Consider the following 15,328-nt stretch of genomic DNA (forward strand, 5'->3'; position numbering starts at 1 on the left):
AGGGAGACCCAAAACAGAGTCAGAGCGAGACAGAGGCCAAGGAGGGCACAGCACGCCAAACACACACCTGAGGACTTGAGAAGTAGAGAATCGCTGGGTGACATAGCTAGGGCAGGGGTTCCCAAACTTTTTTTGTTGGTGGTTTTGAGTCAACATGAGCCAGTATTCCTTTTTACTTGACTTACGACCCCAAGTCTTAGGCCCTGACCCAAACAGAATCATTCACTTTATTGGCTCCTTCAAAGACTCAATAGCATATATTCTCAACTGTCTCATGTCTTTAGGTATAGAAAAGGTAGTGATGTCTGAACCAAAGCGTTATGGATTTGGCATTCATTGTAGATGCACAGTACAATCCGTCATCAACAAACCATTTCTGCAGTTTTGAATCACATTCAAGACATGGGTTTTACCTAGGTGTGTGAAGCACACCTTGTTCCACCATATTGTGGATGTTGAGGTGAGAAGATCATGCATGTAATGTAACATGCATTCTGGAGCTTCGTTGATATCTCAGATAAGAACTGAAAGTGAAATTATTATTTAAAACAACAATAAAAATATATATAAAGCTGTGTGGTAAATTCACATAGGCACAGTCTGCTTTTAGAGATCAAAGTTATACTACACTCTGAACTGTTAAGGATGAAACAAGTTCAAATCATAAAGGGCCAGGGTTGAAAAGTCTCTATGTTCTGTCTAGAATACTGCTAACCAGAGGACAAGATCAAGAAGAAAAAATGTAAAAACAAACTTCTTTAAAAGCATTTGTAAAGATGCCTTTCCCTAATAGAACAGACTTTAGCCTCAGATGTGAGGATCTGCTTGCTAGTGCCAGTGGACAAGAGCCTGAGATACAACTGTATTTGAAAAGCGCTTGACAACACAAGCCTTTCTTTGACCCCTTCAACATGAAGGCTTGAGGTCTGGTAGAAAGAAAAAAAGACACAAAAACATCAACAACTAAACAGCTTAAAGGGAACATTTGAGCTGTAGTTGTACGTTTTTTTCCAATCTGATTTCTTCCCAGGCTTCCTCTGTGCTGCGGAGGAACAGACATGTCAGTCAACCAGACAAGCGGGCTGATGATGCAAACAGGCCCAGGCTAAGGAGACTGAACCGGGGGGTAGTGGGGTGTAGAGGGGTGGGTGTAGAGTCTGGTGGTCGGGGGTGGTGGGTGTGATATGAAAACAGCCATAAGGACAGACCGAGCAACTATCCAAGTGCAAGAGCGATGCTTTGAGAAAAGAATGCATGGAAAAAAATAAAAACACCACAGAAAAAAAACTTTCTATAAAAAAAGGCCAAAACGAGACAGTAAATGTTCCACCAGAAACAGAGAACAAAAAATGTAATTGTGTTCAAAGTGAAGCCGTGGGAGCAGTCAGCGAGGGCCTCGGCTGTAGCCTGATAGATCAAGACAAGTGGATGAAGAAAGGAGAGACAGTGAGAGGGAGAGAGAATTGCTTTGGCAATGTAAACATATGTTTCCCATGCCAATAAAGACCCTTAAATTGAAATTGAATTGAGAATGTGAGAGAGTTAGAGAGAAAAAAAGAAAGAGAGTAAGCGAGAGGTGAGAGAGAGTGTGAGCGAGAGAGGTGACAGGCAGACAGGCAGACAGACAGAACTAAAGATCGGACGGCAGCGAGCAGAGGACAAAGGCCTGGCTTACCCAGCTCAGTTATCATTTGTATGTTGATTCCAAGTTTTTTTTCCTGACTGAATGAAACCAAAGGCAGTATTTTGCCAGGTTTAGCTAACGACAGTAAGACAGTGTGGAGCAGAGGGGGGAGAGATAGGGTCATTATTGGAACAGCTTCAAAGAGCAGAGAAAAAGACACGCAGCCTGAGACCAGTCATCAGGATTAGACAGACTGAAGCTGGTGTAGGTAAAGGTAGCCATGACATGCAACTACAGCACAAGAGAGGGACAGATGTGGCTGAACCACTAAAACATTAAAACACAAAGGGGTTACAGATATTGTATACATAAAGTGACTTTAGGTGACGTTGTCCATTTGACTCGACTATGGTAAAGTAAAGTGACAACATTGACACGACAACTACAGTGTATAGTTCCACAGAGACGGATGTTTACTGCTTGACCTCCTCTCTACGTCCAGGGAGGAGGACGACAATGTTAGTGATTGTAATATTATCTACTTAATAGCCAGGGCCTGACTAAATCTGGAGGAGAAATGAATCTAAATCAAACATAGAAGAAATTATATTAAATCAAGCATACTGTAGCTGGGGAATTTATTGAAATCAAATACAGCAAGACAAAAACAAACAGCGAGAGAGAGAGAGAGAGAGAGAGAGAGGCAAAACAATGTTCATACAGCTTCCTGTCCCTGTGTCTCTCCCCGTCTCTGTCTCTGTCTGTGTCTCTCCCCGTCTCTGTCTGTGTCTCTCCCCGTCTCGGTCTGTGTCTCTCCCCGTCTCGGTCTGTGTCTCTCCCCGTCTCTGTCTGTCTCTCCCCGTCTCTGTCTGTGTCTCTCCCCGTCTCTGTCTGTGTCTCTCCCCGTCTCTGTCTGTGTCTCTCCCCGTCTCTGTCTGTGTCTCTCCCCGTCTCTGTCTGTGTCTCTCCCCGTCTCTGTCTGTGTCTCTCCCCGTCTCTGTCTGTGTCTCTCCCCGTCTCTGTCTGTGTCTCTCCCCGTCTCTGTCTGTGTCTCTCCCCGTCTCTGTCTGTGTCTCTCCCCGTCTCTGTCTGTGTCTCTCCCCGTCTCTGTCTGTGTCTCTCCCCGTCTCTGTCTGTGTCTCTCCCCGTCTCTGTCTGTGTCTCTCCCCGTCTCTGTCTGTGTCTCTCCCCGTCTCTGTCTGTGTCTCTCCCCGTCTCTGTCTGTGTCTCTCCCCGTCTCTGTCTGTGTCTCTCCCCGTCTCTGTCTGTGTCTCTCCCCGTCTCTGTCTGTGTCTCTCCCCGTCTCTGTCTGTGTCTCTCCCCATCTCTGTCTGTGTCTCTCCCCGTCTCTGTCTGTGTCCCTCCCCGTCTCTGTCTGTGTCTCTCCCCGTCTCTGTCTGTGTCTCTCCCCGTCTCTGTCTGTGTCTCTCCCCGTCTCTGTCTGTGTCTCTCCCCGTCTCTGTCTGTGTCTCTCCCCGTCTCTGTCTGTGTCTCTCCCCGTCTCTGTCTGTGTCTCTCCCCGTCTCTGTCTGTGTCCCTCCCCGTCTCTGTCTGTGTCTCTCCCCGTCTCTGTCTGTGTCTCTCTCCCCGTCTCTGTCTGTCTCCCCGTCTCTGTCTGTGTCTCTCCCCGTCTCTGTCTGTGTCTCTCCCCGTCTCTGTCCGTCTCTCTCCCCGTCTCCCCGTCTCTGTCTGTGTCCCTCCCCGTCTGTCTGTGTCTCTCTCCATCTCTGTCTGTGTCTCTCCCCGTCTCTGTCTGTGTCTCTCCCCGTCTCTGTCTGTGTCTCTCCCCGTCTCTGTCTGTGTCTCTCCCCGTCTCTGTCTCTCCCCGTCTCTGTCTGTGTCTCTCCCCGTCTCTGTCTGTGTCTCTCCCCGTCTCTGTCTGTGTCTCTCCCCGTCTCTGTCTGTGTCTCTCCCCGTCTCTGTCTGTGTCTCTCCCCGTCTCTGTCTGTGTCTCTCCCAGTCTCTGTCTGTGTCTCTCACAGTCTATGTCTGTGTCTCTCCCCGTCTCTGTCTGTCTTTCCCCGTCTCTGTCTGTGTCTCTCCCCGTCTCTGTCTGTGTCTCTCCCCGTCTCTGTCTGTGTCTCTCCCCGTCTCTGTCTGTGTCTCGCCCCGTCTCTGTCTGTGTCTCGCCCCGTCTCTGTCTGTGTCTCTCCCCCCGTCTCTCTCTATGTCTCTCCCCGTCTCTGTCTGTGTCTCTCCCCGTCTCTGTCTCTCCCCGTCTCTGTCTGTGTCCCTCCCCGTCTCTGTCTGTGTCCCTCCCCGTCTCTGTCTGTGTCTCACCCCGTCTCTGTCTGTGTCTCTCCCCATCTCTGTCTGTGTCAGAGGGGATAGAGTGGTGGGTCTCTAGTGCTTTAGTCAGAGGGGATAGAGTGGTGGGTCTCTAGTGCTTTAGTCAGAGGGGATAGAGTGGTGGGTCTCTAGTGCTTTAGTCAGAGGGGATAGAGTGGTGGGTCTCTAGTGCTTTAGTCAGAGGGGATAGTGGTTCTAGCGAACCTTGTCTCTAGTCATTTAGAATCCCTCAGAGACGTGAAACTTGCATGAGTCCCCTGGACCACAGAGAAAATTAGAGAATATAGCCAGCACCATTGTTATTATTAAATGGACCCATTATGCTACTGTGGCACTTTTTTTTACTTCCTCTCACTCTCATTTGACTCTCTCCCTCCCTCTCAATCAGGCAGTTAATGGACTAATGGTACATAGACAAAGTGAGTGTTCTGACTTTGTAATGAGACATCTCAGCTAGAGCTTCCACAAAGAGAGGGACATTTGAAATGACCACAATTGCTCAGCTTTGCATTTAGCTCCACACAAATCTCAGGCCAAAGTCGCTAATCATTAGCATCAATATATCGCTAGAATTAGTCATCACAGCCATAGAAAATTAAGAGTTTCGCCAACTACCCTCCACATTGGCACCAAACGTTCCACAACAACATTCAAAATGTCCACCGAACTGTTGAAGGCAACATGGCGATCCTGAAGATGCTAAATCTCTAAGTCAGTTGGCCAAACTCTGTGTACAATTTCACAGTATTTCCCCAACAGGCAAAACTGGTATAAATAACATCACAACAACCAGAAAGTGGTTGAAATGACATAATATTGACATCCTATAGAGCTGTTTTGCCCGCTATCGTTAGTGAATGGTCAGCTGGTGTGTGTTTCTCACCTAGTTCAGTGATGATGGGGATGTTGGCGCCAGTGGTGACGGAGGCCTGGCGTGCTAAACCATGTACTGGACTGCTGTCTGGAGAGGACCGGTCCATTCCAGGAGGCGTGAAACCTACACAGAGCACAAAAAGAAAGACACACCAAACCATTGAAATGTACAGACACAGAGATACACACAAAACCATTGAAAACCTATAGACACAGAGATACACACAAAACCATTGAAAACCTATAGACACAGAGATACACACAAAACCATTGAAAACCTATAGACACAGAGATACACACAAAACCATTGAAACGTATAGATACAGAGATACACACAAAACCATTAATACGTACAGAGAGATACACACAAAACCATTAATACGTACAGAGAGATACACACAAAACCATTGAAACGTATAGATACATAGATACACACAAAACCATTGAAACCTACAGACACAGAGATACACACAAAACCATTGAAAACCTATAGACACAGAGAGATACACACAAAACCATTAATACGTACAGAGAGATACACACAAAACCATTGAAACGTATAGATACATAGACACACACAAAACCATTGAAACGTATAGATACAGAGATACACACTGATCACACATTAATACCACACTGATCACACATTAATACCACACTAATCTCACATTAATACAACACTGATCTCACATTAATATCGCACATTAATACCACACTGATCACACATTAATACCACACTGATCTCACATTAATACCACACTGATCACACATTAATACAACACTGATCACACATTAATACCACACTGATCACACATCAATACCACACTGATCACACATTAATACCACACTGATCACACATTAATACAACACTGATCACACATTAATACCACCCTGATCACACATTAATACCACACTGATCACACAATAATGCCACACTAATACAACACTGATCACACATTAATACAACACTGATCACACATTAATACCACGCTGATCACACATTAATACAACACTGATCACACATTAATACCACACTGATCACACATTAATACAACACTGATCACACATTAATACCACACTGATCACACATTAATACCACACTGATCACACATTAATACCACACTGATCACACATTAATATCGCACATTAATACCACACTGATCACACATTAATACCACACTGATCGCACATTAATACCACACTGATCACACATTAATACCACACTGATCTCACATTAATATCGCACATTAATACCACACTGATCACACATTAATACCACACTGATCTCACATTAATATCGCACATTAATACAACACTGATCACACATTAATACCACACTGATCTCACATTAATACCACACTGATCACACATTAATACCACACTGATCACACATTAATACAACACTGATCACACATTAATACCACACTGATCACACATTAATACAACACTGATCACACATTAATACAACACTGATCACACATTAATACCACACTGATCACACATTAATACAACACTGATCACACATTAATACCACACTGATCACACATTAATACCACACTGATCACACATTAATACCACACTGATCACACATTAATATCGCACATTAATACCACACTGATCACACATTAATACCACACTGATCGCACATTAATACCACACTGATCACACATTAATACCACACTGATCTCACATTAATATCGCACATTAATACCACACTGATCACACATTAATACCACACTGATCTCACATTAATATCGCACATTAATACAACACTGATCACACATTAATACCACACTGATCTCACATTAATACCACACTGATCACACATTAATACCACACTGATCACACATTAATACAACACTGATCACACATTAATACCACACTGATCACACATTAATACAACACTGATCACACATTAATACAACACTGATCACACATTAATACCACGCTGATCACACATTAATACAACACTGATCACACATTAATACCACACTGATCACACATTAATACAACACTGATCACACATTAATACCACACTGATCACACATTAATACCACACTGATCACACATTAATACCACACTGATCACACATTAATATCGCACATTAATACCACACTGATCACACATTAATACCACACTGATCGCACATTAATACCACACTGATCACACATTAATACCACACTGATCTCACATTAATATCGCACATTAATACCACACTGATCACACATTAATACCACACTGATCTCACATTAATATCGCACATTAATACAACACTGATCACACATTAATACCACACTGATCTCACATTAATACCACACTGATCACACATTAATACCACACTGATCACACATTAATACAACACTGATCACACATTAATACCACACTGATCACACATTAATACCACGCTGATCACACATTAATACAACACTGATCACACATTAATACCACACTGATCACACATTAATACAACACTGATCACACATTAATACCACACTGATCACACATTAATACCACACTGATCACACATTAATACCACACTGATCACACATTAATATCGCACATTAATACCACACTGATCACACATTAATACCACACTGATCGCACATTAATACCACACTGATCACACATTAATACCACACTGATCTCACATTAATATCGCACATTAATACCACACTGATCACACATTAATACCACACTGATCTCACATTAATATCGCACATTAATACAACACTGATCACACATTAATACCACACTGATCTCACATTAATACCACACTGATCACACATTAATACCACACTGATCACACATTAATACAACACTGATCACACATTAATACCACACTGATCACACATTAATACAACACTGATCACACATTAATACCACACTGATCACACATTAATACCACACTGATCACACATTAATACCACACTGATCACACATTAATACCACACTGATCACACAATAATACCACACTAATACAACACTGATCACACATTAATACAACACTGATCATACATTAATACCACACCGATCACACATTAATACCACACTGATCACACAATAATACCACACTAATCTCACATTAATACAACACTGATCTCACATTAATATCGCACATTAATACCACACTGATCTCACATTAATACCACCCTGATCTCACATTAATACCACACTGATCACACATTAATACAACACTGATCTCACATTAATACCACACTGATCACACATTAATACAACACTGATCTCACATTAATACCACACTGATCACACATTAACACCACACTAATCTCACATTAATACCACACTGATCACACATTAATACCACACTGATCACACATTAATACCACACTGATATCACAATAATATAATTTCACAAATCATTTACCACATGTTTGGTGATTGAAAAGGTTATACATAATTTTGAGAAGAGAAAAACTAAACTATAATCGAGAACAACAATAAAACATTAAAATAAGAACACTAAGTTGATCAGACTATGTCATGCACAGTTAGTGTCTGTCACATGCCACTATTAGTTGGTTACACTACACTATTCAGCAAAAGCTGCTGGGCTTACTGAGAATGAAAAGATGTGAAGAGGGGGAGGGAGGGTGATGGTAAAATGATGCAGGCGCTTCCTAAAAATGTCAATATAGATATTGTGCTTTTAGGGGTCATCTGAGAGACATATTTAGCATTCACATCCTTCCATCAACCTGCCTGCCATCCATAAATGTTATATGTGCTTCATGTTGTTACCATAAAATTGGCGAAGTGGATCCTGAAAACCTTTTATCAGGAAAATAGAGGTGCGATTCCCGACCATGAAATACAAAAGGGGCGAGTGACAAGGGCATGAATTCCCATGACTTCACATTTTTGCATTTCCTTAAAGTGACAAGTAAACACCTGAAATCAGTAATGCTAGATGCATAATGCATTACCTGTATTGTGACATCCATCATTTAGTGCCGACTAAAGCAAAACCCACCTTATAGTTTTACAGTACAGCAGTGACAAAACATAATGCATGATGGGAATATATTCAGGTCACAAAGTTTCAGGGGGGGGTGGGGGGGGGGGTCATTTTCTGGCATGGATCTTTTCATCCTCCTCACCATAGAGGACACACCAGTTCTGCATTCATCACAAACTTAAGGCTGAACTGAAAAATCCACACCCTTGTTACGCCAGTTACTGACACTGGGAAGAGGCAAGGTTTGACAATCTGTAGCAGTCAGACTGGAAGCTCACTCAGAGTACGCTTCATATCTATAAAATAGGACATTTATATCTCTAAAGAGTGACAACTGGGTTTTGGATATTGCCTGTAAAAAACATTATTTTTCCACTATCAGTGTAAACAAGCAGTCCAGTATCTAATTGTGAAAGTACTCTGACAATAGATACAGGGAAGTTTTTCAAACGTGTAAAAATCAGTTGGGCTGCAAGCGACAAAGTTAAATGAAGAAAATGGGAGAGTTGTACACAGATCATTGATTATCAGTCAGACAGTATATACTGTATGAGTGGATTCATTATAATGGTTTGAATGCATTTGGTAAAAAATCTTCTAGAACTTACAAACAAGAGGGGAATAGATTTTCTCACAAAATAAAATGTTTTACGGCTCCCTGTCACAGAGAAGCAAATGCAAGGGTGTGTGAATGTGTGTGTGTATATATTTGTGTATGTGTGTGTGTGTGTGTGTATATTTGTGTATGTGTGTGTGTGCGCATCTGATATGGACCCCCACCTCCACCGCTCTCAGGCCCCAGGCACAACTTAGCTCTGCGGTCTACAGACTACATCCTACCGTAGACCTCGGCCATGTGAACGTCTCCCCAGCAATACATCTCCTTACTTATTAATGTGCACCTTGTTTACATTTCACACCCCACATCTGAATAGATTTTCTGAGAGGAAGGAATACACAGAGCAAAACACTATTAAATAGTACCCCTGTGTGTGTGTGTGTTTCAAGTTTTATTAGTTGTATCACTTCATATTTGTTGCCAAACCCACTGGCTCCAGGTCATCTATAAGTCTCACTGGTCACCATAGCAGCACCCACCCGTAGCAGGCGCTCCAGCAGGAATATTTCACTGGTTACCCCCAATGCCAACTCCTCCTTTGGCCGCCATTCATTCCAGTTCTCTGCTGCCAATGACTGGAACGAATTGCAAAAATCACTGAAGCTGGAGACTTATATCTCCCTCACTAACTTTAAGCATCAGCTGTCAGAGCAGCTTACCGATCATTGCACCTGTACATAGCCCATCTGTAAATAGCCCCCCCAACTATCTCATCCCCATGTTATTCTTTTCTCCTTTGCACCCCAGTATCTCTACTTGCACATTCATCTTCTGCGAATCTATCACTCTAGTGTTTAATTGCTAAATTTCAACACTATGGACCATTTATTGCCTTCCCTCCCTAATCTTACCTCATCGACACACACTGTATATAGACTTTTCTATTGTGTTATTGACTGTACGTTTGTTTATCCCGTGTGTAACTCTGTGTTGGTTGTCTCGCACTGCTTTGCTCTATCTTGGCCAGGCCACAGTTGGAAATGAGAACTTGTTCTCAACTGGCCTACCTGGTTAAATAAAGGTGTTCTCAACTGGCCTACCTGGTTAAATAAAGGTGAAATAAAATAAAAATGTAAAAAGTATGTGTGTGTGTGTGTGTGTGTGTGCGTGCGTGCATGTGTGTGTAGATGGGATCTTGAACCTAAATATTTATCAGTGGAATGGGTACAGATGATGTAAGACGCAATCATTGATAACAATAGACTTCAACCAGTATGACAGAGGATATAATGTCTGTGAATACATGGGTAAAGGGGACCTCAGATTCAGTCTATTCATTGTGGAGCTGAGCCAGCCCATCACTCACTCAGACCAGGAGAAATAACTGCATTGACCTTCTCCTAAACCATGGTGCTTGGCATGGTTTCTTAGATGTCGGTTGGTCTATCATAAGATTCAGTTTTTATGGGCACATTTTTTTTTTACAAAATCACTTTTACCTAAAACGGCCCAGTCAAGCCACGCGTCAACAAACCTTTTCCCCCGTCAGCGCATTTGCGTGACAAACTGGACAACATCATTGCAAATGGCCATACAAAATGTCAGAATTGCCACAGCAAAATCAGGCATTTCTGCCCAAAAATATGACAACAAAAAGCACGGGGGATCCTGGAGGGACTGATTAGTAGATGAATGCAGGAGATCCAGGATGGAATGTCATGAACAACAGCTGAAGAAGGATGTCTGGTGATTGGCTGGTTAAATATGACAACAAAAAGCACGGGGGATCCTGGAGGGACTGATTAGTAGATGAATGCAGGAGATCCTGGATGGAATGTCATGAACAACAGCTGAAGAAGGATGTCTGGTGATTGGCTGGTTAAATATGACAAGACTGGATGGGACATGAGGCTTATCTGTTTTTCTGAATGCATCAGCAATCTGTTCCAATCAGACTGCCAGAAACCAGAGGGGTTTAGTATAAACAGGCACCACATCAGGGACAGACACAATCGCAACAGGGGTGGGGAGTCACATCCTTAAAATATATTATTTGGGAGGTTGAACACCACTTTCCATGTTTATTTACCATGATGAAAAAAATCACTGATTTAAGTGGTAGAACACTACATCCTCTCCCCCCCCCGCAGCCAGAACAGTACAGAACAGTCTATCATCTTGTAGGCCAGTCAGTCCTTACCTTGGGAGTTAGCCTGCAAGAGCCCGATGCTGTCGTCAAACTGCATAGACTTTATGTTGAGCGACGCCAGAATGCATTCCTTATCCTGCAGCGAGGCGTCGTCGATATTGTTCTGATTGGCCGACAGTATCACGCACATGTCGCAGAGGTTGATGTTGACAGCCCTTAAATCTGCACGGCTTAATGGCGTACCCTTCAGGCGCGGTGAAGAAAAGAGACGGACAGAGAGAGAGAGAGGAGAGGGAGAAGAGGGGAGAGGAAACAAATGACAGACTAAGTGAGGGGAGCTTTGGGAGATTAGATAACAAGTATTGCAGTTTTGCAGCGGTGACATTCAGCTGATCTAACTGGGCACTGGGGAATCAGAGACGTGGACTAATCTAAAGGGTAGTAGACGCTGAAGGCTAACAGGCCTGGTTTCTTAGGGCTCTCTGCTACTTAGTCAAGCCAGTGTTAACGAGCTCTAAAGTAGGCAGCCATGCCAGAGTTTCACATTTGAGATGACCAGGGAGGGCAACTGCAGTGCATTGTAACTTCATATGAATAGGCAGACTTTGTCACTGGTGTGAATGGATGGAAGATTGAATTCAGGAACCAGTTGTGGAATTGACAGGAACAGCCACAACACCACCAACAACAACCACAACTAATCACAAATAAATCCACTATATCACTAACTAAAGCTATACTTCTATTACTGCTAGGCCATCACTGTAAATAACAAGTTGTTCTTAACTGACTTGTCTAGTTAAGGAGAGCCAAGTCTAGGACAAAAAGTCTTCTCAACAAGCCATAAGCCATAAGACTCCTGAACAGGTAACCAAATGGTTACCCGGACTATTTGCATTAAGAACATACAAGTCACCTGAGATAAGAACATAGAAGTCACCTGAGATAAGAACATAGAAGTCACCTGAGATAAGAACATAGAAGTCACCTGAGATAAGAACATAGAAGTCACCTGAGATAAGAACATAGAAGTCAACAGTGTCAAAATTACAACAATGTGTCTTTTTGCCGGATCAGAGGTATTGTACAGCCGGGTTTGGTATTAAAATCTGGAGCGTTGTTACACTGGTCTACTCACAGACAGTATGGATGGTATGATATGATTTTGCATTGTAAGTGCGTGATGTTGTCGTTTGTATAACTTTCACTCGTAACAGTAGGTATTACAGTGGTACTCACAGGTAGTATGGAGACCTTGGGGAAGTTGTGTAGGGTTTCCCACTCTCTCCTCAGGTACTCCAGCGAGCCCACAAAAACTATGGGTTTCAGCTCGTGATAATGGAAGTTGCTGGCTCTCAAAGGCATCACCAAGTTTCGCAGCCCCACTAGAGCGGACGTGACATCTCCAAATATACAGACCACTACATGGCCGCTCAACACCGTCATGGATGCCTCACTCCGGGTCTGAGCAGGGAGAGAGAGAGGGGCGAGAGTGGTGAGAAACATGGAGACAGAAATAGAGAGAACGAATAATGGGGTGAGAGAAAGAAAGAAAGAGAGAAAGAGAAAGAAAGAAAGAAAGAAAGAAAGAAAGAAAGAAAGAAAGAGGGAACAAACACATAGCACTGTCAGAAAACAGAGAGAGGCAGAGTGCTGATGAGAAACCCTGCAGTCCCACCCTTTGAGGTGTTAGGCTCAAGGTGAACCCGGCACAGGTCAATGCAGTTGAAACTCTAAATGGTTAAGGAGTAAGGTGTATAAAATTGCTTTCAAAGCCATGCTTGTGGTGGTTCTATACTATGACCCAGTACATAGAAAACAGTCGACTCACCTTGGAACAACAGAGGCATTGAGAGAAATGTGGGTATACATTATTAGTATGTGGTTGTTACTGCTATGTGAAGGAAACCGTTTCTTTAGAGCCTACCAAACCTCCACAATAATTTATTCTCGGCCCAATCGGTGCAAATGCTAAATGGCCAACTCCATAATAATATTCCTCAGCCTACACAGCTAAAAACAGTGTGCACATGTACATGATTTAGAAAAGTCTAGTATCTTTGTATTTATTATGGATCCCCATTAGCTGCTACCATGGCAACAGCTACTCTTCCTGGGTTCCAGCAACATTTAGGCAGCTATATTCAATTTAAAATATTACATGACATTACATTTCATAACACTTTTCACAGCACATTAAGTGTGTTCCCTCAGGCCACTACTCTACTACCACATATCTACAATACAAAATCCATGTGTGTGTGTGTATCATCAAACTGAAAATCCCCTTCGGAGTCACACGTACTGTAGAACAACACCTACCATATCTGTTGATGGATAGGTACTGTATCCCTACACTGGATGTTAATAACCATGGTTCAACTCAGTTAACTCTGTGGGACAACATGTGGCTATTTTCCTCAAGAAATCAAATATGCTTCATGCTTTGTCTGCTTGACATGCTACTTCTGGGTGTGGCAATACTGGTGTCATGACAACCCTACAATACTGGCGTCATGACAACCCTACAATACTGATGTCATGACAACCCTACAATACTGATGTCATGACAACCCTACAATACTGACGTCATGACAACCCTACAATACTGACGTTATGACAACCCTACAATACTGACGTCATGACAACCCTACAATACTGACGTCATGACAACCCTACAATACTGATGTCATGACAACCCTACAATACTGACGTCATGACAACCCTACAATACTGATGTCATGACAACCCTACAATACTGGTGTCATGACAACCCTACAATACTGACGTCATGACAACCCTACAATACTGATGTCATGACAACCCTACAATACTGGTGTCATGACAACCCTACAATGCTGATGTCATGACGACCCTACAATACTGACGTCATGACGACCCTACAATACTGATGTCATGACAACCCTACAATACTGATGTCATGACAACCCTACAATACTGGTGTCATGACAACCCTACAATACTGGTGTCATGACAACCCTACAATACTGGTGTCATGACAACCCTACAATACTGGTGTCATGACAACCCTACAATACTGATGTCATGACAACCCTACAATACTGGTGTCATGACAACCCTACAATACTGATGTCATGACAACCCTACAATACTGACGTCATGACAACCCTACAATACTGATGTCATGACAACCCTACAATACTGATGTCATGACAACCCTACAATACTGGTGTCATGACAACCCTACAATACTGATGTCATGACAACCCTACAATACTGGTGTCATGACAACCCTACAATACTGATGTCATGACAACCCTACAATACTGATGTCATGACAACCCTACAATACTGGTGTCATGACAACCCTACAGGGAGACGTAGATGACCACTCACCAGGATGACCTTCTCGATCTCTTTAGACGGACACCAGTGGAACATTCCTGTGGAGTCATACTGCTTCAAGTTCATGTCCATGTTCTCCATCTGCTCGTTCCCAGGGATTAGTAGAGGGTCATGCCTGCTGAGGGGACACGACACAACAACCAACAGTATGAGCTGGGGACCACCATGGTCAAGTTGATGCTATTTGGTTTTTATGTCTTTTATTATTACCTAGGTTTGGTTGAAACCGAAAACGAATCACTCAATATCATTTCCTTCTCTAACCCTAGATGCCACAGCTACCCAGTCATCAGAAAGTTGTTGAAGGATATTGGTAGCAGCATTGGGGACAGAGCAAGGCCTGAGTGTCCACTATGTCACCGCTGACAAAGAGAATGTAGCGCCAGTTTACGTGTTTTAGCCCCGCCCCCTCGCTCACGACACTGCCAACAGTAAAAGCTCCAACAGGACTTTAAATATTTCAGGAATTTG

General features: G+C 42.9%; 1 protein-coding gene across 11 annotated transcripts in view; it reads right to left on the bottom strand.

Annotated features, from left to right (window-relative positions):
* Positions 1–15,328, bottom strand: part of LOC100301648 (calcium-activated potassium channel subunit alpha-1a) — a 331,508-nt gene that overhangs the window by 19,790 nt on the left and 296,390 nt on the right. For 4 of the 11 annotated variants that reach the window (XM_090242394.1, XM_090242383.1, XM_090242418.1 and 1 more), the window contains 5 exons: positions 14,849–14,975; positions 12,710–12,934; positions 11,522–11,714; positions 4,797–4,910; positions 1,676–1,759 (listed from right to left, as the gene is read on the bottom strand). In XM_090242394.1, the coding sequence (XP_090098520.1) occupies positions 1,676–1,759; positions 4,797–4,910; positions 11,522–11,714; positions 12,710–12,934; positions 14,849–14,975 (743 nt within the window). The remainder of the gene's footprint in view (positions 1–1,675; positions 1,760–4,796; positions 4,911–11,521; positions 11,715–12,709; positions 12,935–14,848; positions 14,976–15,328) is intronic. The other 7 variants (XM_090242399.1, XM_036986916.2, XM_090242414.1 and 4 more) reach the window with 3 other exon arrangements.

This window comes from Oncorhynchus mykiss, chromosome 1 (genome assembly GCF_057628025.1).
Source record: "Oncorhynchus mykiss isolate SJ-2025 chromosome 1, ASM5762802v1, whole genome shotgun sequence".
In the NCBI taxonomy this organism is placed as follows: Eukaryota; Metazoa; Chordata; class Actinopteri; order Salmoniformes; family Salmonidae; genus Oncorhynchus; species Oncorhynchus mykiss.